The sequence below is a fragment of the Onychostruthus taczanowskii genome, unplaced genomic scaffold (assembly GCF_017590055.1).
Source record: "Onychostruthus taczanowskii isolate IOZ18803 unplaced genomic scaffold, ASM1759005v1 scaffold142, whole genome shotgun sequence".
Lineage (NCBI taxonomy): Eukaryota > Metazoa > Chordata > Aves > Passeriformes > Passeridae > Onychostruthus > Onychostruthus taczanowskii.
Genome location: NW_024498597.1, coordinates 1,032,953 through 1,058,699, shown reverse-complemented (window position 1 = coordinate 1,058,699; position 25,747 = coordinate 1,032,953). Strand labels below are relative to the sequence as shown.

The window sequence follows — 25,747 nt, the reverse complement described above, 5'->3', positions numbered from 1 at the left end:
TCTCACCTCATCCTTGAAGAGCTTGGCTTGGTCCTCACAACCCGTCAGAGTATGCACAAAGCTAAAAACCTTGGAATAAATGAGAGAAATGTCAAGACAGAGCAATGTTTCTGGCTGGAGACCCCCTGAGCCCACATCCTCACATTTGGAGCCCTGCAAGGGGCCACAGGGCTCTTGGGGCAGAGGGTGCAGTTGCTTTGCCCTCCCATGCCACAGCCTAACCGGGGCCCCAGGCACAGGCACTGGCCTGAGAGGGGCACCCAGGGGGGTCACAGGGACATCAGGGGGTCATTAGGATTGTCTGAGCCCCCTGAGATCATTGAAGCCAACCACTGACCAGCACTGCCAAGGCCACCACTAAGCCACGTCCCCACATGCCACATCCACACAGCTTTTGAACACTTCCAGGGATGGTGACTACACCACTGCCCTGGGCAGCTGTGCCAGTGCCTGAGAGCAGGCAGGGGCTGCTGGGGCTGGTGCCAGAGCTCCTCCACCTACTCAGGCCTCAACAGGGGTCACCATGGCTGCCCAAGAAAGTGAACAAAGTTAACAATGTCTCCAGCAGACGCCTCCTCGCTAGCCCAGGGACGTGGCCACTGAAGTGCCTGGTGCAAGTGCCACAGTGCTGCACAGCCAGGCAGGGCGCTCCCAGCCATGCTGGCACGTCGGGGGCCAGCACAGAGCTGTCCAAAGCACCTCACCTCATCAATGGTCCACTTGGCCACCGTGGCTGCTGTGATGCCAGCCACCCCTGGCAGCAGCTTGCAGTGCTGCTCCCAGCACAGGGACAGGGAGCGGTCGGGGTGGGCCGACAGGGCGGACATGAAGAGCGACTGGTGCACATTGTCTGAAGAAATAGCTGGGGATAAAGTACAACGTGACATGAGGTAAAAGATGAGAACGTCCCTTGCAGGTATCAAGAGCTAGTGGCTGTCCCTTGAGTCAACAGGGTGTCACAGTACCCAAGTGTTCGTTTAGATGGGATTAGGAATCCTGGGAAAAGAAGTTGAGACAAGCTTGGCTTTGACTTGTTCTCGTGACCTTTAATCATTCATTTTCCACTCACCCCCAGCGGTGAGGTAGGTGGCAGGACAGCCCATGGTGAAAGGGATGCTGGATGGAATACACATCAGGCATCTGCTAGTCTGCATCAGAACTAAATGCCAAGCCAACTATCCAGCATCAGTTTCTGTGTGGCAGCAATAATTTGGCAGTTCACAACCACACTGAAATTTTGGGGCACAACTTCCCACTATCCCTGTCTGAACAGGACAAAGCACCACAGAAACTAAGAGTGCCATAGAGAGGATCCTAATTCCATGCTCTAAAGCACTCAAAGACTCCCAAGCATAACCCCAGAGCCAAACTGAGGGAGCTTTGTGAGGCTTGGCACAAGGTGGGCACGTCTCTTACCCATGGTCAGCTCTGGCAGCTGACCACAAGCTCCTCACTGGGGCGGACCTGTGTGAGCCAAGGGACACCTGTCCCCAGCACCCCCACCCACCCCAGCTCCTCCAGCCTGCCCTGCAATGACACCATGGCAGAGGATGGCACTTACTCTGGAAGTCTTCCTGCTGGATCTTCCGGTACTTAGGAGGTCTCCCTCTAAAGAGACAGGAAGACTGATGTCCGGCTGGGCTGGGACTGGCCCCAGGGCCCTCCTCCCCAGAGCCCAGAGCAACACCTCGGCAGTGGGAGCAGGGACCCCTTGGGCTCTCACCCAAAGGGCTGACAGCCAAAGCCAGAAACCATGGGAAGAAAAAGCGAGAGAGGTGCCTGGCAGAGCTGGCAGGACCGAGGCCAAGGAGCCTCGGGGGCCTGGTGATCCCTCCAGGGTGGGCAGTGGTGGCACAGGGGCCCTTCCCACACGGGGCTCGCTGGCCGTGCCCCTACCTCCCATGGTGCCGAGATTTCTTTCGCTGCGGGAAACCCATGGGGCTCCTCTTGCGCGTCGAGGCCTCGGTGTCAGACAAGTCGGCCTTCAGCCTGCCCTGGTTCTTCTCTGCCAGCGGGCACCCTGAGAGGCAGTAATGGGCTGTGAACCTCCCCGTCACATGGCCTGAGCCATCGCAGCCCGGTGTGGGGCACTTCCTAGAGAACAGAGGGGACACAAGCGTTGGGCCCAGGTTGAAGCAGCACTCGGGGACGAGCCAGCAGGGCCACCCTTCTGCCCCTGAGCACAGGCAGCCATTGCCCTGGCCATGGAAGGCAGAGGAAAGATGTGCTGAGCCAATTCCCGTGGCCAGGCTGCTGGGGGCAGGAGCAGGGCACAGCCAGTCCCTGCAGGTAAAAACCTTGGCCCTTTGCCATCCCTGCAACCCTGGGCAAGGAGCCTGTGTGCTGATCGAGCAGCTCATCAGGGCTCCCAGAGTCTCCATCTTCCCTTGCCCTCACAGGCATCCAGACCAGCCTCACAGCAAGCAGTAAGTGTGTGCCAGGAGTGTGGCCAGCAGAGAAACCCGCAGGAGGCACACCTGCCCTCCCCACCCTCACGGATACTCCACCATACTGGCTCTTCCTGACACCAGTCTAGTGCTGGGGTTGGCACTAGACCCAGCCTGGCTTCCCTTGGAAAAGGCCCCTCAAGTGACTGCCTGAGCTGGAACCATGCACTGCTCCTTCTTAGGACTTCCCAGCTCAAAGCCTGACAGGGAAAGGCATCCAGGAGAGGTGGAGGGAGCAGCGTTCTCACAGCTGGTGTCAGTGAACAGCATCTGCACCATCCTCTCCATAGCCCACAGGTGCCCCTGGTAGGTGGGCACACAGGACACCTTCAGGGGCTCTGGGGCTGCAGGACAGGCACAGGAGGGCTCAGAGGGGTTACTCCAGCTGGGGTCCTGCTGCTGCCCCGGGGCCTGGCCCAGGGGAGAAAGGGGCAGAGCCAAGTGTGGGTGAGCGCAGGGAAAGTCTGGGTGCGGTGGGGGTGGCAGATGAGGAGGAGCAGAGGAAGAGCTGGCCCGGCCCGGCAGGGAAGAATCTGTGCCCCTCCAGGCTGTGCCAGGGAGCTCACCTGTGGTGAAAGCTGTACTTGGAGCTCTTGGAGTGAGGGATGCTCTTGCAGCCCAGGCTTGGGCAGCCCCCATGGGCAGAGGAGGCTGGTTCCTTTGGCCCTGCAGCCAGGAGAGAGGAACAAGAGAAAGGCTGTCACAGCTGCAAGCCCAGGCAGAGTCAGGACTCTGGGCTCCCTGCCTGCATCAAACAGGGAGGGCTTTTCCAACTGACAAATCCATAGAGTGGCCTCTCCTCTCTGCCCATTGTCAGCCAGAACCTGCCCTCCCGTTTCTGTGCATGAGCAGGTGGCAGTGACAGAGGTGTCTGGCATGCTTGTGCCCTGGAGGGAGGAGCTGACACAGGTGCAGCACTTACTGAGAGGAGGCTGCAATGGGTGTCCTGTTTTTGAGCACCAGCCCATGGGATGGATGTCTGGATGATCTGCATCAATCCAGAAATCATACACGTGGCTCCAGCCATCAAAATGGACCTGGGGAAGCAAGTAGAGGGGTCACCCTTCAAATGCCAGCACACCTCTCTGAGGAGCTCTGGAGCCCTCCTAGTGGAGAGCAAACAGCAGGGAGAGCAAACAGCAGGGTAGAGCTGAAGTGCAGCACAAGGCTCTCCACTCCTGGAGCCAGGCACTGGGACCTGCCCACATTTGCACGCTGCCAGTGAGCTGGGAAGGGCAGGAGTGAGCCAGCACAGTGCCTGGACACAGGCTCAGCACTGATGCTCCAGCACCCACCTTTATCCTGTGATCTTCCACGTCCTCCACACTGGCCACTCGGATGAAGGAAGGAGTCCTCCTGTCCACTGCCTCCAGCTTCATGTTGACCAGGAAGCCGTGGGGCGGGCGCTGGAAGAGCCCAGTCAGGGGGAGCAGGGAGCTTGAGGCTCCTGCCCCCTCAGCAGCTTTCCCAGCACTGTGTCCTCCTTGAGCCCAGTTCCCAATCCTCGCCTGGCCAGGGAAGAGCCATCCCAGCTCACAGTGGCAACAGGAGAAAGCAGAAACAGTCTCCCTGCATTTGAGCTGTCTAACAAGATGTGCCCCAGGGAAGAAGGTCTCTAAGAGACACATTTTGGGGATCTATATTGCAACTACACTTGGCTGGACATGGCTGCTGGTTGTGCAGTTTGAGACAAAAACTAATCAAGACTAAGCAAGCAAACCTAAATTATTTTCCATCACTCAGCTCCTGTTTAGCTGAGGGCACAGTCATACTCCTCATTTTTCCCAATTTTGAACTATTTGCCCAGGACAGCCCTGACTTCTGAACCCTGAGTGTAGACCCAAAGCCTAGGCCTGTGGCAGGAGAATACAGAGAATCACTGGACTTGTCACAAAAGCAAAGACCTGACAATGAAGAAAACCAAAATTCCTGCCCAGGTGCGGTAGAGCAGGTGATGAGACACTCACCACTTTAAAGGCCCAAGCTGGGACAGCAGATGCTCCAGTTTCTTTCAAGTACTTTTCCCAGGTGAAGTTGTCAGGATCAGGATAATCTGGAAGGGGGAAGATGCAGAAGGTGAAACATTCCTGCAGGAAGTCAGAAAGTACCCCTCACTGCCTTCGAGGGCCAACCAAGTCTGCTGGGCACACGGGAACCTGAGAAGTGCTGCTATTTTCTCATGGACCATGAAACCCACAGTACAAGGAAGCAGAAACAGCTGGGTGTGCACAGACAGTTGGGGTCTCCTCGTATCTCTGAGTGGAGACTTGGCCTAACACAAGCACCATGCTGCACCTGAACATGTGTACAGGAGCCTTGGCAGGAAGTTTGTGTCCCCAGGACCCCTACGCCACCCTGGAAAGCCTGTTCCCAAGGGGATGCACTCCCAGGCTGCACCTGACTGATCACTGACTCACCTTGAGGAGGTGTGAGAGGTTTGCCATGCTCATGACACCATCCAACTGGGTGGATGTATGGACTGCTGGGATCACACCTAGAAAACATACCCAAGCTCTTACACAAGGCCCTCTGTGGGTTTCTCCCCAGCACTGGCCTCCCAAGAGCCTCTGTGCACTTACCAGTAGTCATAAGTATCATCCCAGTTGTCAAAGTGCACCAGAAAGCGATTGTCCACCACGTCAGTCACTGTGGCAACACAGATCAGGGAAGGGTTCATGCGGTCCACGGCTTCGAGCTTCATGCCCACCTTGAAGCCTGGAGAAGCCTCGTGCTGGCAGGAGAGAGGAGCAGGGCTTTTTCAGAGCTGCAGCCCCAGCTCCTTCCTCACCACTGTCTATGCCTGCTGCAAGGAGGCACCTGCCCAAACCCTCCTGAAACCAGACCCTGTCAGGCCTGCAGACAGGCCTGGGACCACTCAGGCTCCCGCATGGGCAGTGTGCTGCCGTGCAAGGGAAGAGGAAGTGGGGAAGTAACTCAGCTGGGTCACACAAAGAAAGAGGAAAAGTGATCTTCAGACCCTCAGGATCTTCTATAACCAGTAAATTTCAAGAAAAAACCCTCCAACTGATACTACTTCTGCTTCGTCCCAAAACACTTGTTTGTGGGCACAGTCAGCAGTGACCAATGCCTGAGGCATGGCAGGAGGAGCTGGGATGGGTTACTTCTCCCTTCCTTGCCTTCATTTCTTGGATCCAGATTCTGTACAAAACATTGCATCACACACACTGGTGGGGTTGTTGCAGCAATGAGCAGCAGGGTTTAGACACAATAAATAACTTGGAGAGGCTGATTTGCCAGTAGGGTGAGTTTCCGTTGCAGCTGACAAAGGAACAATCAGCATTTTCCTTCTCCTATATTCCCACTTTCTTTACCCAAGCTTCCATGTGAAAAGAATAGGCAGACAGAGAAACAACAAAGATACAGAGACAAAGGAATTATACTTATGAAACATGAAGTGATATATTTTAGCCAAATAATTGTTGAGAATAGTAGTTACTTCTCCTCATCAATACTTCACATTTAACTGCCCATGAGATCAACCTGGATGAAATAGAATCAGACCAGCACCAAGTCTGGGCATATCAAATGAGTGCCCAAGCTACAGATCCTGAGCAACAAAGTGTGCCATAAACTCCTGGCTCTTGAGCACTGTGGGCTTGAGGGATCTGGGATGGACAAAGCAAAGCCCAGTGCTAGTGAAAGCATTTTGCACAGCTGGAGAGGAAGGATCACACCTGAACCTGTAGGCTCTGGCAGGAAGGAGATGCTGCTACTCACAGTGTTTCGGACCATGAAGAGGTGCTTAGGAGCTGCCTGAGCCTTTGTTAACTTCAGGTAGTTTGTCCAGCTGAATTCTTCTTCCTTATAACCTACAACCCCTCAGGAAGAGAAATGAGAGCAGTGAGTTCACAGCCAGGAGGATGTGAGGGTGAGCCTGGCCATCCCTGACCCACTGTCACCCTGCCAGCACATCCTGCTGTGGGCAGACAGGATCTGCAGCAGCCCTGGGATGCCCAAAGCCCATGGCTGAAGGCTGATGGGTGGTTTTGAAGGGGTGTTAGGAAACATGAGCAGTGCAGTGGAAATCTAGAGCACAGCTCCTCCTGCCTGCCCTGGGGCACAGCTGGTGGCACTGGGAGGTCCAGAGCAACAGGGCTTTGCTGCAAAATGTGAGCAAGCAGCGATGGCTGCCTGAAATGTTGTCCTGTGGAACTCCACCAGTACAGCAGCATCCCTCCATGGCCCCATGGAGGAGATGGCCCCAGGGGAGCCACCCTGTCCCCACCTCAAGCTTGACATTTGGCCCACTCTTCATCCCCCTCCTTCAGCAGGACCCACCACCCCAGCTGAATTAACTCCTTACCTTTGGGGGGCTGGAGTTTGTGCCCTGTCTCCTCAAACCAGCCAGCAGGGTGGATGTCAGGGGAGTCAGCATTCAGCCAGAAGTCGTGGCACTCAGAGTAGCCATCAAAGTGGAGACGCATCCGGTAGCCACACACCTGCCAGCAGGGAGGGAGGAGAAGGAAAGGGCCATGGAGACCAGCTGCTGTCCCTGGCTGAGCATCACACCCCCTCCCACACACCAGCTCAGCATGGGTCACTTGGGAAGCCAAAAGTTAATCACAGACCAGTGCCCAAACTGGGAGGCACAAACCAGTCCCAAAGGGTGACCAGCATGGAATACGGTCAGTGCAAAGGCTCCACAAGCCAGCCCAAAGAAGGGATGTTCAGACTGGTGCATTAAATATCATGGTGGAACACCTTGCTGGATCCAGCAAGTTCATAGACTCCTTTTTCTGCAGCCTAGGAAGCTGCTGATGCAGAGATTTTGGCTAAATGCCACACTGGCTGCCTGGGGAGCTCTGCAAGGCAAGGCTGGCTCAGCTGCCACATGGCTGAATGGAAAGTGGACCTTGTGCATGGACACAAGAACAGTGGGATGCCTCCATACTCTCCATCTCAAGGGCTCAGACCTGTCTTAGGGACATAAGCTGTTGCCATCACTACAATCCCTCCCTCCCCCGCTGTGTCAGGGTGACAGAGGCCAGCTCCACAGTGCTGTGTCCTGTCCCTCCAAGCTGGCAGGGAACTCCCTGCTTGTTTGCCTGAGGTGCTGGAGCAGCAGCTCGTCTCCTGCAGTGACAGGCCCTGTCTCCTCCAGGGGCCAGCTGGCACCACCTCCCCTGCTCCAGAGCCTGTGGCTGAGCAGGGGCCAGGAGGAACCAAGGAACACAGGCACTGGAGGCTCCTTACCTCAGCCACTGTCAGGATGAAGTACATGGACGGATGCTGCGGGTCGATCCCCTCCAGCTTCATCCCCACTTTAAAGCCATTCTTGTGCTGGGAAGCTACTTGGTACTGGAAACAAAAATTAAACTACAATGTAAAACCAACACAGGGAGTTGGGTCTAGAACCCACCAGGGGAACAACCACCAGGCAATGGCAGCTGCTGGGACCAAGAGGCTGTGGGCCACACGTTATGTTGTCATCCAAATTTTTTTTTTTTTCCCGTAGGAAAAAAAGTGTTATACCTCCTTATGGATTTATATCTCTTGCTATTGGCAGGATAAGGTGTCCCTGGGGTAAAAGCTGCAGCTGTGGGAGCAGGACATAGGCCTGACTTGTTTGCAGCACAGCCTCAGGAGAGCCCATCTGGCTTCCAGGAAGGGCTGGAAAGGCTCCACCACCCTGCCAGAGTCACAGCAGTGTCCTAAGCAAAAGTGGGGTGTTTGGGATGGGGCCAGCACCTACTGGGGAGTGGGACAATGGGCAAATCAGAACTGGAAGCTGCCCTGTCACTTCCAGCTGACAACGGGAGCTTGGCTATTGCTCAGAGTCCCGCAAAACAGGGAAGCAAGGAAGAGAGGAGAAGGAGAAGGGGTGGGAAAAAAAAGGGAAAGAAAAGAGAAGATGAAAGAGGGAAAAAGACAGGAAAATCCCAACTCACATCCTGGAAGAGATCTAAAGGGGCAGCGACAGCTTTCTGCTCCTCCAAGTAGGACGCCCAAGACCAGCCTTCTTTCTTCTCCTCACTGGCACCTGAGCGCAGCACAAACGCACACAAACGCTGCTGAGGGGCCTCTCCAGCCCCACCCCACTCTCACACAGGGTCCTGATCCCTGCACAGCTCAGCACCATCCTGCCAGAGCCCCTTCTCCAGCAAACCTGGCTGGCTGCACGACGAGGGGCAGAGCCAGGAGCTCCCATGACCCAAATGTCCTGAACCATGTCCTAGTAAGGCACCTGGGCTACTGGAAGGTGTCCCTGCCCATGACAGGGGGTGGAACCAGATGGGCTTTAAGGTCCCTTCCAACGAGTCTGGGATTCCAGGGAGCGTGAGGAACACCGACAAGCCATCAGGACACCAGACCTGACGAGACCCTTTTCCAGCCGGAACACCTGCCATGTCCACACAGGATGGATTTGTGAAAGCCAGGATCCATGCACAGGTCTGGGAATCATTCCCAGCTGCAAGGGGCTCCTAGACAGTCAAACCAGCAGCAGGTTCACATCCCAGCTCTGCCATCCCCTGCTCTGAGACAGCCACCTGAGCCCCTGTGGGACAGCCACTCTGATGTGGAAAGGCCACTCTGATGCCCTACAGCTGTGTTTACCCACATGACAAAGACAGCATTGCCTCTTCATAGGCAGGGAGGTGACCCTTCATGCCTTTGAGAAGGCTACAAAGGCCTTGCCCAAGACCTGTGAGACACAGCCTAAGCCTCTTGCTCTCCAGCTTCGTTGTCTCCCTAATTTTCAGCAGCTGAAGGGACTCCAGGGGTGCTGTGCCTATTCCAGTGCTGAGGAATTCCCAGATACACATTAGCCACGGCAGACAGCCTCAGGTAGGGCAGGCTAGAAATGCAGGGGAAAACCAGACCAACTCCTTCCTCCTTTGGGCTTAGAGGAAGAGGAGATTAAAAAAAACCAGAAACTTAGGGAAGAAATTAAAGGTGAACTTCTGTGAATAAGGTGACTGACCTTGCTTTGCTGACATTTCAGAGTGAAAAACACTTTTACTATTCCTCAGAACACAGAAAAAGCGCCAGGCATGGCTGGGGAATCTGTGAGTACAAGCTCTGCACTTCTGGGGAACGACAAATACACCAAGAGTCAGAGCATACACTGACTGCTGCACTGAGGCATCCAGGTGTGTATTTTGTTTGCTGAAGTACTTCTAAAATAAGAGAAAATAAAATGCTGAAGTAACAAAGCTCATCATTGCTTACTTGTATGCAGCAGGGAAGGTTACAGGCTCAGGGCTCAGAGTGAGAAGCAGGTATGAGATCTGAGATTCCTTTTTAACTGTAACATCAGGGGTTAATGACACCTGGCCCCTGCCACTGTCCCTGCACTTGATTATGGAGAGGAGTATGAAGTTGGAACGGTTTAATTTTAAAATTATTTTGAGTATGACTTTCAGTACTCAAAGACAAAAGGTTTCCCACAAATGTTTATTTTCAGTGTTTCCCAAAGTTTTCCTTGACACTGCAGGGAAAAAACCAACCAAGCAAACACTGCGTCCCTCAGCTTGTCTCCTTTCCTTCCATGCTGACAGCTCTGCTTTTGAGATCTCTGATACAGTCCCGGAATAGATCCCCAAGGGATGAGACAACCCCAATTCACATGGCCTCAGTGGCACTGCACCTACATGAGCAGCTCCCAAACTTGTGAGCTCCTGATGCCATGAGGGAAGTTCCCAGTGAGCCCATCCCAAAGGAGGGCAAAGCCACACGTGGTGCAGTCCTGTTAGTGCTCAGGACAGTGTCCCTGGGAGCAAACACAGTGTCCGTGAGCCAGTAACAAACCGAGCTCCCGAGGGGAGGGACAGGAAGCTCTGTCCAACACGGGCCAGTGCTGTGTCCGTAGGAGTGTCCCCTTCCCACGGAGAGAGAGAGAGGAAAGGAGAGAAGCAGAAAGAGACAGAGAGAGCAGGATCAAGAAAGCAGAGGAGCTCACAAGCCTTCAGGACCACATTGCAGTGGGTGTTTGACCCTGCAGCAGCACCAAAAGGGTCCAACCCTGCAGGGGGACCCCCCAGCCACAGGAGCAGTGCTCACCCCACAGCCCACCCCGCTCTCCGTACCGTGCTGGCTCCCGTTCCACGCCTCAGCCTCCAGATTGCTCATGGCAGAGTCTTCCACTGAGCTTTTCCTCTCTTCCTGCTTTTCCTCCTAGACATGAAAGCAGACAGAACAGAACCCAGAGGTTTTTGGCTGTGTGTTGTATCCTCACACTGCTGCCCACGGCCATAGTAACCCTGACAAGATCCACAGTCTGACCAATGCCTGGCCCAGAGATGGACTGCCAGAGAACCTGGGGATAGGAGCTTGCAGGGACTTCAGTGCTGACTGGCAGCAATCACACCTTGACTCAACGTGCTACTGTCAGGGCTGGCAAGCAGAGCTTCCTTACCTTGTCAAAGTGTCTCCCTTCCCCAGGACACCCAGCACACAGACAGACACTCCCCTACTTCAGCCCTTACTTTGCTGGCCCAGACTCAAGAGGGCAGCTGAGAGTGGTCAGTACCTACAGCCGAGCCTGGACACTCTGGCACTGCCCAGGCCCCAGTGCTCCACATGCCAAACAACCAGCCCAGTGCTAGGAGCCCTCATCTCCACACATTCAAGTCTTTTTGGCATTTTGGCCAACCTGTTTCCCTTTTGACCTGCAGCTGACAGAGCCCTAAGCAGCATGATGAGATCTGAGCACACAGGGCTGGCCTCCAGCCCCCTGGACACTGGCTGCACCCACCCCCTCCCTGTCTTTGTCCTACCATTTGCTCAGATTCATATTCTTCCTCTGAGGGACTCTGATAGTCCTTCCTCTTTCGTTTCTTCACAGGCTTGAGGATTTCGGTGGCATTGGTGCTGCTGGCAGAGTTTTCCACAATGACAGACCTGCACAGAGGGAGGGAGGGCCAAGCACTGCAGCCAGTGCAGCACGGTGACACTGCCTGGGGTGTCAGCAGGGGAGGGGCTGCTGGACAATCACTGTCCCCCCATTTCTTACTCACACATGCCCCCACCCCTCCTGTGGGGGGATGTACACATACAAGTTGCCAAGAGTTAGAGCCAGGTACAGGCCAGAGTCACCCTCACACACTTGGGTGTTAGAAACCTGAACCCAGGGATTAATCAAAAGGGATCTAGTTTAGTAGCAGGGCTCTAAGCTGCACCAGAGATGCTGGAAAACAAGTCCTGAGAGTCCCACACTGGTCAGGAGTAGGGCTGGAAATGCCCCTGTGACCTGTGGCCTTCCATTGCTGCTCAGCCTGGAAGCCCCCACTGCAGCAACCTCCTACTCCAGCAGATATGTGTTTATCAGGCCACAAATTGGGCAGGAGAAATTCTGGCTCCCACGCTTCGTGCTGTTCCCTTGGGAAGTTTTCCTTCCCCAGCCTGCTTCCAGGAACAAGCGGAACATGCGGGACCCCCAGCACCTGCCAGAGGCAGAGGCACTCCCATCCCTGGCTGGAGCATGTGGAGCAGGGCAGGGAGGGAGGGCAGAGGGATGGACAGCGCACAGACCCCCCTTCCTTTACCTCTCTTTGAACTGCTGGTGGCAGTGCTCGCTGCAGAAGCCCCTGCCCTCGCGGGTGCCGTCCCACACGTGTCTGCGGCCGCAGGTGTCGCAGTGGCACAGCCCTTCTGCCGCGGGCTGCTCGGGCACGTCTGCGACAAGAGGAGCAGCAGTGAGGCACACGGAAGGACAGCGGACGCGGGAGACATTTGCCTCGCCCACAGAGACACCAGACAGCTTCTGCTGGATGCCGGTACCCACGCCACAAGTGCCACCATGGTGCCTTTACCCTGAGCCACAGTAGGATTGTCTCTGCTGGGGGGTGCCACCTCGGAGTCCCCATCTTTCTCTGTGTGACCCTCCTTCACAGCTTCCACAGGAGGCATCTTATCAGCACTCACCACCTTCAGCGTGCCGTACTCATTTATCCGGAACTGGCATTGAACAAAAAACAAGGAAAAAGAGCTCAGCAGGACAGACATGCAACTGGTGGTTGTTCTGAAAATGAGGGACAGGGATGGTCATCAGTGTGTCTGACAAGAGGACAACTCTTCTGAGCACAGAGGTGAGCCAGCAGCCCAGGCCCTGTGAAGGTGCCCTGCCTGCAGCCTGTGTTGGGCACTCAGCTGGAGCTGGCAGGTGGGGGGCTGGAGGATGACGTGTCCTGAGGCTGAGCAGCAGCTGAGAAATGGGTGAATTTTCTGCAAGCTGTCATTCACTGAGGGTACCCCTGCCAGATGAGCACAAGGCTGCTGCTCCCAAGGTGAGGGCAGGAACTGGGGCAGAGCCAAGTCCACAGCACAGTTTGGAAGGGAAGATGTCCTGCATAGCATGTGGCACCCCTGTGCCTCCTTGTTCAGGGCAGAGCTGCTGCAGCCCCACAGGAACCTCTGTGAGCTCTGTGCTAAGCTCCCAGGATGGCAGGGCCACAGGGATGGGGCAGGAGAAGAGCTGGAGCAGCTGAGGGATTCTCCAGCTAGGGTGCAGGGGGGTCACGGCACATCCTGGTGCTCCCTGCCTGGCACAGGCTGAGGGATTTACAAGCACAAGCAGCTCAAGTGGGGACAGGCAGAGGGCTCAAACACAGTGGCCCAGCGCTACACTTACCCGCAGGTTACTCCCAGGCAAAGTTGCCACCCCATCTTTCCACTCCAGCACACGGACTGTGCTGCAGGTCTGCACCCCACTGATCTGGGGAATGACAGCAGCTGTGATGGGCTCATTCCCTGCTCCCCTGTCTGGCCTCTCAGCCCCCGTGCTCCTCTGGGGCTCCCGGGGGAATCTCTGGATTTCTAAGGTGCTCGTGGGAAGGTTGATGGCAGTGGCATTTGCTTGAGAAAGGAAGAAAGGAGACAAACAAGCAGAGGCATACACAGAACACTTCACTGATGCAAACAAGGCTCAAAGGCAGCCCAGGATCCCAGAGGACATGATCTCCCAGGTGAGGGCTCTGCTGTGGGCCAAAGCACAAAGGAAGCAGAGTGATGCAAAAAAATCTGCAATCAGTAATGGCTCATGCTGGGGGTGGCACCAACACTATCCACATTCAAGGGTTTCTACTTCAGCCTGATCTCAGACTGTTTCTGTGCCTACAGTGCCCTGATGTGACAGGAGTTTGCTCCTGGACTGCAACTTCCAGTTTAGTTACATTTCAAAGGAACACATTGTGCAACTGAGACACCAGGAAAAATTGGGAGATCGGCTTCTAGAGAACATCCCTGATCTCACCTAACACACAACCATGCTTTGCTCAAACCTCCTAAAAGACACCAGTCAGCTGCACTCAAAATTGTCCCAATTTTCAAGAAGGGTAAGAAGGACAACCCTGATAATTACAGGCCTGTCAGTCTCACTACACTGCTTGGTAAAATTATGGAGAAGGTTATTCTGGGAGTTACTAAAAAACACTGGAGAGACAACACAGTCCTTGGTCACAGCCAACACAGGTTCACAAGGGGAAGTCCTGGTTAACCAACTCAATTTCCCTTTATGGAAAGGTCACCCCACTAAGCTGTCCAAGCAAAGCCAATAGATGTGATTTTTTAGGATTTTAGCAAAGCCTTGAGGGTACTGCCTCTCACAGTACTCTTCTGGACAAAGAGTCCAGCACAGAGCTCATCCTGTCCTGTCCATTGGGTGAGCAAATGGCTCTCCTGCAATTGGGCTCAAAGCCTTACAGGAACTGGGTGCACAACAGGCTCGTGGCCATCACCAGTGGGGTTCCCCAGGGTTTAGGGTCAGCGCTCCTAAATTTTTGATAAATAATCTGGATGCAGGGATTGAATGTCCATTAAGTAATTTTATCAATGACACTAAATTAGGAGGAGCAGTGGACACCATTGAGGGTAGAAAGGCCTTAGACAGAGATCTGGATAAACCTGAGAGCTGGGCAATCCAATCACCACGTGCATGAAACAAGAGTAAGACCTGGATTCTGCACCTAGGATGGGATAATCCTGAAAAATTGTATGCCTTGGGGAACAAGACTGGGGAGCTGTCCTGGGGAAGGGGCTCAGGGGCTTTGGGCTGAGGGCAAGTAGAACAGGAGCCAGCAGTGCCCTGGCAGCCCCAGGGGCCAGCCCTGCCCCAGGGCACATCAGGGGATGACTGTCCTGCTCTGCCCTGCACTGGCACAGCCTCACCTCCAGTCCTGGGCACAGTTTGGGCCCCTCAGCACACAAAGGACAGCTGAGAGCTGGAGTTGTGCCTGGAGGAGGGGACCAGGATGGTGAGAGGTTCAAGGGCAGGACTTGGGAGGAGCAGCTGAGGCCACCTGGCCCGTTCAGCTGGGAGGAGAGAAGCTGAGGGGTGACCCCACTGCTGTCTGCACCTTCCTCTCAGGGGGCAGGTGCTGATCTCCCTCTTCTGGGACCAGCAATGGACCCGAGGAGATGGAACAAAGCTGCCTCAGGGGAGGTTCAGGTGGGACATGAAGAAAAGGTTCCTCACCCAGGGGCTGCTCAGTGCCTGCAAGAGGCTCCCCAGTGATGCATCACGTTCAGGGAGTGTGTGGACAACACTTGGTCCTTATGGTTTCATTGTAGGTGCTCCTGCCAGGAGCAGGGTTTTGGACTCAGTGATCCTCATGGATCCTCTCCAGCTTGAGCTATTCTAGGATTCCCTGTAATGCAACAGTCCAGGAGCTCACAGCCCTGCAGAGCAGGCACCAGCACACTGTGGTGCCCTGCCTCAGGGCCCCTCACATCAGGGCATCTGTTTAAAGCTCAGGAAGATTTGATTGACCACAAACAGTCCAAGTGATGCGTGATAGCCACAGAAAACATCCAAGATGGCAACAGCAGCTTGGCTTTGCCTCCCAAGGTTTGGGAGGAGCACAGCTCCACAAGCAGTGTGGGCTATCCAGGCTGGGGAGGCAGCAGTTGGAGGGGGCTGCTCCACATACCTGGTATAATGAAGGCAGTGGTGGGCAGGTGGGTGCTCTGCACCGTGCTCTCAGTGGTGACCACGTGGACACTGACCTCCCCAGCAGCACTGCTCTTGGTGCTCCTCACCACCTCCATCTCCCCCCTGCTGTCCATCACCTTGCCTGGGCACACAGTGAGGCCCTGCAGGGCAGCAGGGAAGAAATCAAGTTGGGTACCAGTATAGACACAACAAATGAGTGAGAATGTGACTGCACAGGATGGTCTCTCCCAGCACAAACCCCTGCAAGATGCATTAAAGGTCCACTGAACCCACATGAAGGTCACAGCTGGCACCCATGAAAGCCCCTGTTGTGAGGTCCCAGCTCAGAGCCTGCAAATGCTGAGGGCTTTTTCTCACCTGGCACCACCATAAGATGGCAGGAGCACAACAGGTCCACCACAAGCTGCTCCTGGCTCCCACGGGGGCCCACAATGCTCCGACAGACTGTGACTGAGGGCTGCCAAATCCCACCCTGGAGCAGGCAGAGCTCCCTGTAGGTCTCCTTCCTGTTCTCCTGTTGGAGTGGCACCCTTGATCTTCTAACTGGCTGCAGGAGAATTTCACAAGTGACAGGAGTTACTGGGGGTGTGAGAGGGTGAACTCAATTTCCCTGTACCCCACCTGAGTTTCTCACAGGACTGGTGATGCTCAAACTGTCTAGCCACGAATCACAAGGAGGAAGCAAAGTGCCAGGGCCTCAAGGGCACGGCTGGCCTTCTCTGGCTGTGACCAGCCCCCACCCATGGGCCCAGGGGCTCCAGGATGCAGCAGCACCCTCTCCAAAGCACCTGCTGCCAGGATGGAGGCAGGGCTACAGAGAGGACCACGGCCATGTCTTGACCCCTCCTGATGCAATCTGAATTTGAAAGGAAAGACATCCATGTGGAAAAGAGGATACTCATTTCGGTGGAGCAGCGTTAGCTAAGAACTGGGCTACAAAGGGCAAAGTCTGGAATTTTAAAACCTGAGACATTCAGATAAAGGTGTTACAATCAGAGGGCACAGAGTGGGATGGTGTGATCACATTGAGGGGAAGATCTACTCCTCCCAGTTCTGTCAGTTTGTGACCAGAAACACCTGATGGTCAGCTGGCAAACAGCACAGACCTTTCAGGCTCTCCAGGTGCAGAAAAGCACTGTTAAGTGTCAGGACAGCTGAAGGAACTTAGAAACTAATCTGGACAACAGACTCCAAGTGAAAGCCAAAATTAATTTAGCATCCAAGCATCCAACCTGTTTCAGTGCTTCCCAATACCCAGCAGGAATCTATCTGCTTTTTTTGGCACTTAAATCCAGTCAAGCCTTGATTTATCACTGGGTCAAATATTTCAAGGACAACTCCTCATTTTGTGGGAACTTTTGCCTTTTTTTTTACAATTCAAACAGAATTTTGGACTGGAAATGCCTGGAAAGGAAGAGAAATAACTAGATCCAGTGCTCAGGTTGGTGATGCTCCACCTGAGTTTCTCACAGTCTCTGATGTGAACACAAAAGCAAATATTTGCTCAGGAAATGCGAAGTAGTAGTCAACATTATGGTTTAATTTTGGGTGTCAGGAGCAGGGACTTGGACTTGATGGTCCTTAGGTATCCCTTCTAGCTTGAGATATTCTGTGATTGTGGTTAACTCTTCACATCCTTACAGGACTAGGCTGATGCTGTGGACACTGTGAGCTCAGGATGAACAGAATGAATTTGGCTTACAGATTGTAGTGCTGGTCCTTAAACTAGAAAAGTTAAACAACTTTAGATTTAGGCCTTAACCTCCAGACAGGCCCTCCTCCAGCAGCCTCCTGGGAAAGGCCTCACTGCAGCCAAGGGCATGTCCCAGCACTGGGGCAGCCCAGCTCAGAGGGTTGGGAGCCCTCCAAGAGGCAGAGGAGCCCATCCAGCCCACGGCCCTGCCCTGCTGTTGGCTCAGTGATCTTACAGGTCCTCTACAATCTTAACAATGCCACCATTCTACCACAGACTGTGCCTCCTGTTCCCCTTACCCATCCCTCAGCAGCAGTGTGAGTGCTTTCCCCAGTACCTCTGGCTGGAGCAACTTCTGTCCTGCTGGTGGAAACCTCTCCCTAACTCCTTGTCCCAACTCCTGCCCTTTGAGCACACATGGAGCACAAATTCTATTCCAAGCCCAAAACTGTTCGAAGGCCAAACATGAGCAGCAAGAACACTGTTGGTGTGAACTTGTAAGCACACTCTTGCCACAGCTGAAATTCAGCAGCTCCCAGGGCTCTCCCACCTCTTGGCAGGGGCTTCCATGGTGTCAGACAACAATTTACCACCAACACTGCTCCCATCAGCCATAACACACACTGGTAAACGTTTAACTCAGCATTCCTGGGGTAACCCCCACAGCCCCTGCACCATGGCCCCACAGGGGTGGGCATGGCACAATACCTGGGCTGCAGAGCTCCATCCCCACCTGGGGGACTGAGAATCAGGATTGGAGATGTTGTTTCCAGCTCACAGCTTTTTAAATCCTGGTATAAAACCCCCTGGAAGGATACTATACAGATCAGTACTATTCCAAATATAACATAAACACAAATCTTTTACTGTAAAAAGTGCTTCCCAACGAGTGAAACCACCATACAAAGATACAAGTATTAGTAATAATTCAACTACCAAAAATCTCTCTAAAAACAAAACATTTTAAAAACTTCAATCAAATCCTATCTACAAAATCATCAGCTGATTCCCCAATAATTCAAAGTTTTAGAAATTGTTAGTAATAAACTCATAATCTCTGTTGTTTCTGTTTTCTATACGTAATACAAATAAACAGTAACTATTGTTAATATTACATAAATGTTTAAAAAATATTAACCTTTTCAAACACTTACTACTAATATATTAATTATATAATGTAAATTCATTTGTTTTTGTAAGAGAAACAACCTGCTGTGAAGTATCTCACAAGGAAAAGGGGCTCAGCCACAGCTATGACCTGCCCTCGCACCACTGCCAGAGCAGGAGAAAGGCACTTTGATAACCCTGCTCCTCCCGGGAGCAGAAAAGAGGTCATGGAGGGGATGCCCACAGCTCAGACAACTCTGTGGCCTCAGCCCCTGGAGCCAGAGCCCAGGCAGGTACCACTGCCCCCGAGATCCCTCCAGGGGGATCCTGCAAGCCCTGCAGCAACCCCTATCATCACAGGGTAACTCAGGAACTGGAGGTCTCTGTAATTCAATCTTCTGCTCCCAGCAGGGTGGGATTACACCAAGCTGCTCAGGGCTTTACCCAGCCTGGTCCTTATCCAGCCTACCAGGATGCAAATCTGCAAATTAGCACAACAAATAGCAAACCAAACTCACACTTTTCCTTGGGTGTTAAGGAAAGGTTTTAACCCCAGAGGGTGGTCAGGCATTGAACAGGCTCCCCAGGAGAGCTCCAGGAGCATTTGGACAATGCTCTCAGACACGGGGTGGGATTGCTGGGGTGTCTGTGCAGGGCCAGGAGTTGGATCAGGATCCTTATGGTCAGGTTATTCTATGATTTGTTCTGCTGATTGCCCTGGATATTGAACAAAAGCCTTTATTTATCTTTTTTTTTTTTTTTTCAGCTGCCATCTTTAAACGCTTTTGGCCTACACATGTCCCAGTAACATCTGGTAAAGCTCTGCCCACCCAGACAAACCAGAATCAGGCTGCTCAGCAGCCTTCAAACCCCCTTCCCCAAGCCAGCTTTTAAAAGAGCAACAGTGAAGCTGCAGCTGTTTTGGCCTTACCAGTGACGCCCTGAGCTCTCAATTTTTCCTGGTATTGGGTGTAACTCCACATCTTACAGAGGGTGCAGGTGAGCCCCGCTCCTCAGCCAGCTGCCCATCCAATCCACAAGGACTCCTCACATCCACTCCTTATTTCTGCCTTCTGCTGAGGGGCAGCCAAGGATCCCTGGCTGGAAAAGCCAGGAAAGAGGAAAGCCACCCCAAGTAACCCCCACATACACGTGGTCCCTCCAGAGAACACCAAAATGTGTTGTCTGGAAGGTGGAATTTTTCAAAACAATTCTCATCTGGGAGTGCTTTGTTCCCTCCTGCTTTGCTCCTGGAATCCCGTGCTCTGTGTAAGGGCAGGGCTGTGCACATGGAGTCTGTCTGCAGCCAGATCTCACCAGCCCATTCCAACCAGTCTGACAGCAGGATCAGTGTCTTTGAACAGGGGTCTCTGTCAGAGATAAACCTTCAGGCTCAGGAAACCAAGCACAAGCACAGAGGAGGGGTCTGTGCATGGCCCAGCAGGGAAGGGCACCAGCACAGGACACCTGAGTCTGACTGCCCTGAGCACCTGAGAGAGCTGGGGACACCAGACTGTGCACACAGCCACACGGACAGGGACACAGGCACAAAACACACACTTAAAGGCAACCAGGATCACTGGCCCTGCTGCTCACAGAGGTTTAGCTCATCCAGCAGGGATCGCTGGGTGTTGGCACAGCCAATTTCTGGAGCAGTAATCCTGGGGCTGGCACAGCGTCTCCAGGGCTGCTGTACACCTGAACCTCCAGCTCTGCCACAGCCTCACACTCATTCTCACATTGACCCTCTCACCAAACCATGGCAGAGCCAGGGAGTGATCCATTCCTTGGGAAGAGGAGAGACATGCTACGTGCAACGGGCCACAGAGGAGCACGGAGCCACTGCACAGCCCCTACAATGTTTATAAAGCATGATCTGCTCAAGAGAGCTGCTTCTGTTCATCACAAAATTAGCTTGAAGTAGTATAATTCAAACAATATTGATGGGTATTCACTTAGTGGTTTCTCAGAATTTTAAATATTCCTAAAACCTGCACTGGTACATGCTGGGGGCTGCCCTGCTGGGATGAAAGGTCCAGCTGGACACCAGGATGCCCACGGGCCAGCAATGTGCTCCTGCAGCAATGCAGAACAGCGTCCTGGGCTGCACTGGGAGCTGTGTCTCAGCTGGCAGAGGGAGGGGATCCTTTCCCTCTGCTCCACACCAGAGAGGCCGGCCCTGGAGTGCTGGGCCCAGAGCTGGGCTGCCCAGTACAGGAGTCAGGGACAGAGTGGACAGAGTCCAGCACAGGGCCATGAAGGCGATGCAGGGACTGGAGCATCTCTGCCATGAGGAGAGGCTGAGAGAGCTGGCACTGCCCAGCCTGGAGCAGAGCAGGCTCAGGGCATCTCATCCCTGGGGATAAAAACCCGGGGAGAGGCTGCAGAGGAGACAGGGCCAGGGACAGCTCCAGGGGGCTCGGGCACAAAGTGACACACAGGAGGGGCCCTCCGAGCTCAGGAGACACTTCTGCACTGGGAGGGTGGCCGAGCACTGGTGCAGGTGCCCCGGGAGGTGGGGGAGTCTCCATCCCTGGAGAGACTCAAAGGCCACCTGGACACATCCTGGGCAGCCGGCTCTGGGTGGCCCTGATGGAGCAGGGGCTGGGCAAGGTGACCTCCAGAGGTGCCTCCAGCCTCCCCCAGCCTGAGATTCTGTAAATTTTTTTTTTCAGGATTTTCCTCAGCCATAACAGAGAATGTCCCCATCCTTGCTATCAGCTGAGATATGGATTTTTAATTACCTCCAGCGGCAAAACTGAGCGTTTAAGAAAGACTACCAGCCGGGATCATGCTAAAACTGCAAGAGGCACACCAGAGCACTCAGAGATCTGCAGGGCTGAGAGCTGCTACCTTAAATCTTCCCCTGTCTTCTGGCATCGCCCAGGGCAGTTGTTTAGGAGACTAATGGCACTGCAGAAAATATCTGCTTTGTAAATACACAGGAGCACTCAGGAACACCCTTGACACAGGTAGGTGGCCCAGTGGAGGATGATCACACACTTCTTCCCTTCCAAATTTGATTGCTGCTCCAAAGCCAGGAGCAAATGCCTCCTCTGGAACAAACCAGGGGCCACAAAGTTCTGCTCCTGGGTTCTTGAGCAGCATGGTGAGGTTTGGAGTGGACCATGGTATTCATCAAAACCTCAAAACTAGACGAAATGTCCCTCTGTGCAGTAAGAGTCTGTTCATGTTACACATTTCAAAAGAGCAAATAGATTCTGTGGAAATGGAGGTCAGAGAGAGAAGGGCAGTAAAGCAGCAAGCTGCCTTTAGCTTTAGGTTCAGACACGGACGATAAAGCAGAGACACTCAGGCTGGGTGTCACCTGCTGTCCCCAGGAGTTTCACTGTCATCAGGACCAGCTTTCAGGCCTGTGGATCTGCTCAGACCCAAGGTGGGGAGGATGAGCAGTCATCAGCGATCCCATGTGCCACTCCAAAGGGGTTGAGGTGACACCATCCAAGGCCAGCAGGCAGCCTGAATCCTGGGCACTTCTGAGGGGGACAACGGGGACTGCCACACCCACCTCCCACTGCCCCCTGAGAGCACCAGCCCTGCTCACCACCCAGACCTGCACACGTCGATATTCTTCCACACTTCTAAGCAGATGGAAACATCTAAACAGGATGGATACCTGACATCAAAATATTTCTAACTGTCCAGTGTTTTATTTTCAACTACTAAAGAAATCCAGGTAAAATCAATTCAGGACCTGTCCTGGACCATGTGGAGCACCCTGCGCACAGCCTGGGATGTTTGTGCACTGCTGGGCTGGACCAAAGCCCTGCACGCTGCAGGGCCCCGTCCAGGGCTGCAGTGCTGTCACCGCAGGCTCCGGGACAGCAGCTGCTCACCCGGTGTTTGAGGAACACCCGAAGAAGCGCGGCCGGGCGTCTGCCGTGCGAGGCGCTCCCAGCCCGGCGCGGCCCGGAGAGGCTCCCCCGGGGCAGCGCGGTCCCTGCGGGCAGGGCCGGGCAGGGCCGGGCAGGGCCGGGAGCGCCTCGCAGCTCGCAGCGCCGGCGGGACGCGAGCCCGGCCCGGGCCCTCAGCGTGGCGATGTCCGGGGGGCAGCGGCGGCCGGGCCCGAGCCAGCAAACCGCTCCCGCTGTCCCGGCCCCGGGGCAGCCCCGGCCCCCCCGGTCCCTCCGCGAGGCTCCAGCCCGGGGGATGTCGGCGCTCTCCCCCCAGCGCCGAGCCCGGCCCCGCTGGCCCTACCGGGGCCTCGCCCCTGCGGGCAGCGAGCGGCGGCGGTGCCGGGCGGGGACGCGGCGAGGGGGCCGGCGCTGCCCGGCCGCGCTCCTTACCTGCACCCGGGCGGGCGCGGAGCGGGAGGGGCGCGGGGCCGGTCCGAGTGTGCGCGGGGAGCGCGGGGAGGGGGCGGCTCAGCCGCGGCGTCGCCGTGGAAACGCGCGGGGCCGCATCCGCAGGGCCGCGCTCAGCCCCGCCGCAGCTTTTCGGGGGGATGCGGGAAAGGGGGGCGTCGTCATGGCAACTACGGGAGCCCCCCGGAGCGGCCGGGCAGCCCCGCGCCGCGGGGCCACGGTTGGACGGGACGGGGGAGCACAGAGCCACGGGGCGCTGCGCCCCTGGGGCACGGGTGCTGTGGGTGGGATGGAGCCCCTCTGCTCTGGGACAGGCTGGGAGAGCTGGGGGTGCTCACCTGGAGAGGAGAGGGGTCCAGGGAGAGCTCAGAGCCCCTTGCAGGGCCTAAAGGGGCTCCAGGAGAGCTGGAGAGGGACTTGGGACAAGGGATGGAGGGACAGGACACAGGGAATGGCTTCCACTGCCAGCAGGCAGAGTTAGATGGGCTATTGGAAGGAGCTGTTCCCTGGGAGGGTGGGGAGACCCTGGCACAGGGTGTCCAGAGCAGCTGTGGCTGCCCCTGGATCCCAAGGCCAGGCTGGACATTGGGGCTTGGAGCCAGCCTGGGGTGGTGTAAGGTGTCCTTACCCATAGCAGGGGATGGAATGGAATGAGCCTTTAAGGTCCCTCCCAATCCAAACCATTCTAAGACTGTGTAATTAACCAAACACTCCTCTGAGAGGAATCAGTCAAGACCAGTGGGGACGTGTCCTCCACAGCAGCCATGGAGACCATAGCAGCTCCCCAGGCCTTGTCTGGCTTTGGTACCAGGGCAGAATCCTCTCCCCAGCACTCCAGCCACAGCCCCAAAGAAGGACCAGGGGATGTTAAGGTGACATCCCCAAGATCCCTGGGAAGTGAAAGGATCGCTCTGACTGGTCCTGAGGTGGAAATGCAGGATGGACACACTGCAGTAGCGCTTCCAAACAGCTCTGCTCAAACCCAGGGCTGCTCACCTGCCCACCCTTCAGTGGTCTGTGGCCACACAAGAAGTGTCTTGAGACACACAAGGTCTGTCCCACTTACCTGCAGAAAGTGGGAGAGGAAGGAACCAAGGCTGGAAGGACAAGGGCCAAATGTACAAAAAGCTTCTGAGAAGAGCCCTCACTGTGTTTTGGATGGGCTGGGGAGAGGTGTCTGCCTCCTCACCCTGACAGCCAGCTCTGGCTGCTCCAAACCCAGGGCACAGAGTGTTCCTGCTCACTTTGGAGACTGTAGGAACAACCTCACAGTTTTAGTGTATCTGCAGGTTCCTTGCCACCTTGAGATTTTGTACTCCAAAATTTTTACCACATTAGAAATATTAAGTAATACTCTGATGAAGCAACAGATCCTGCAAATCAGGAGGGAAGTAACAATATATTTCCTTTGCTGCTACTGCCTTCTTCCCCATTTTCAAATAAAACTTCAGTGGCACAATGAAAAAAATTTTCCCATATCAATCCTTTTGTGCTGCAGAGGGAAGGTCAAACAGACTTGAATCAGGAGCAGAGTGAAATTCAGTCACTTGAAAAGCAACCCATCAGTTCCCTGTTCCTGGCTGAGCTTTCTGCAAAAAAAACAATCAGGAATTCAGAATGATGAATTCCTAGGATACAGCGACATTAGCTAAAAAAGAGGAAACAGCCTTGGCTTCCCAGTGAGCCCTCTGGATGTAACATCAGACCATTTCCATCTCTGTGCCTCAACTTCCATTTCTGTGACCTCTGTTGGAAGGGATCTGAATTGATACCTTGGGGCTTGGGGAACTACCGTGGGGAAGGGGCTCAGGGGCTTTGGGCTGAGGGCAAGTAGAACAGGAGCCAGCAATGCCCTGGCAGCCCCAGGGGCCGGCCCTGCCCCAGGGCACATCAGGGGATGACTGTCCTGCTCTGCCCTGCACTGGCACAGCCTCACCTCCAGTCCTGGGCACAGTTTGGGCCCCTCAGCACACAAAGGACAGCTGAGAGCTGGAGTTGTGTCTGGAGGAGGGGAGCAGGATGGTAAGAGATTCAAGGGCAGGACTTGGGAGGAGCAGCTGAGGCCACCTGGCCCGTTCAGCTGGGAGGAGAGAAGCTGAGGGGTGACCCCACTGCTGTCTGCACCTTCCTCTCAGGGGGCAGGTGCTGATCTCCCTCTTCTGGGACCAGCAATGGACCCGAGGAGATGGAACAAAGCTGCCTCAGGGGAGGTTCAGGTGGGACATGAGGAAAAGGTTCCTCACCCAGGGGCTGCTCAGTGCCTGCAAGAGGCTCCCCAGGGAAGCAGCACGTTCAGGGAGTGTCTGGACAACACTTGGTCCTTATGGTTTCATGGTAGGTGCTCCTGCCAGGAGCAGGGTTTTGGACTCAGTGATCCTTATGGATCCTCTCCAGCTTGAGCTATTCTGGGATTCTGTGAACTTTTGTTTACTTAAACCTATCTCTTTGTAATGCTTTTATAACTTAATTTATTCTGACATGGATTTTTAAACTCTGCTAGTCCATTAGTCCAACAAGAGCAGTGTGTGCAGGACTGTGCTGCTCTGGGACTTGTTTTGCTGGGATTCATCCCCACATCATCCTGCTATTGACAGGATGGCAGCACACATGGGGTAGGTGCCTGTCACCCCTGTCCTCACCCACAGTCATGTCCCAAAGCCTGACACAGACCTCATAAAACATGAAACACCAGGAAGCTGCTGCCATCCACAGCTTTTACTTCCACTGGGAAGGTCACTGCAATGCTGTGTAGCAGTTTCATGCTTTCTAGGGGGATGTTGTGTGTGGAGAACTACAGAACGATTCTGGTCTGGGCTGCCACATGTACACAGCTGATACCTGAATGATGGCAAGTGGTGGATTACACTTGCAGTGTCACAGAGCAACTGGTTTTAATTGTCAGCAAATAGACCCAGACAAGGTAATTGGAGAGGTTCTTTCATAAATACTTTTCTGTGTCTCCTGTTACTGTCAGCACGTGCTCCATGCTGGAACCAGAGCTGAACAGAAGAGGAGCTGCTGTGGCACCCCCCAGGTGAATTGTACAGCATCCCTGTCACCACTGTGATCACAAGAGACTCTGCTGTTTTCCTCTTGTGCTGATGCTAAGCAGAGCAAGGAGCACAAGAGCTGTGCAGGGGAAAGCACTTTGCACCTTACCCCATTCTGCTCTAGCAGCTCCCTGGGTGCAGTTGTGCCCTGTGGTCACACCAGCCCCATGAGCCACTGAACACCTGCTGGCTTAACAGCACTAACTTCTTATTCC

General features: G+C 54.6%; 1 protein-coding gene across 1 annotated transcript in view; it reads right to left on the bottom strand.

Annotated features, from left to right (window-relative positions):
- L3MBTL1 (L3MBTL histone methyl-lysine binding protein 1) overlaps positions 1–25,747 on the bottom strand; it is a 34,685-nt gene that overhangs the window by 5,294 nt on the left and 3,644 nt on the right. Inside the window, exons 2-22 of the mRNA XM_041398196.1 lie at positions 15,715–15,904; positions 15,335–15,497; positions 13,039–13,262; positions 12,221–12,365; positions 11,954–12,083; positions 11,186–11,309; positions 10,478–10,583; positions 8,357–8,448; positions 7,662–7,766; positions 6,772–6,907; positions 6,186–6,277; positions 5,027–5,178; positions 4,865–4,941; positions 4,415–4,500; positions 3,743–3,853; positions 3,370–3,484; positions 3,014–3,113; positions 1,897–2,094; positions 1,562–1,608; positions 705–862; positions 7–69 (exon numbers count right to left, since the gene is read on the bottom strand). Of these exons, the coding sequence (XP_041254130.1) occupies positions 7–69; positions 705–862; positions 1,562–1,608; positions 1,897–2,094; positions 3,014–3,113; positions 3,370–3,484; positions 3,743–3,853; positions 4,415–4,500; positions 4,865–4,941; positions 5,027–5,178; positions 6,186–6,277; positions 6,772–6,907; positions 7,662–7,766; positions 8,357–8,448; positions 10,478–10,583; positions 11,186–11,309; positions 11,954–12,083; positions 12,221–12,365; positions 13,039–13,262; positions 15,335–15,470 (2,397 nt within the window). The 5' untranslated portion in view covers positions 15,471–15,497; positions 15,715–15,904. The remainder of the gene's footprint in view (positions 1–6; positions 70–704; positions 863–1,561; positions 1,609–1,896; positions 2,095–3,013; positions 3,114–3,369; positions 3,485–3,742; positions 3,854–4,414; positions 4,501–4,864; positions 4,942–5,026; positions 5,179–6,185; positions 6,278–6,771; positions 6,908–7,661; positions 7,767–8,356; positions 8,449–10,477; positions 10,584–11,185; positions 11,310–11,953; positions 12,084–12,220; positions 12,366–13,038; positions 13,263–15,334; positions 15,498–15,714; positions 15,905–25,747) is intronic.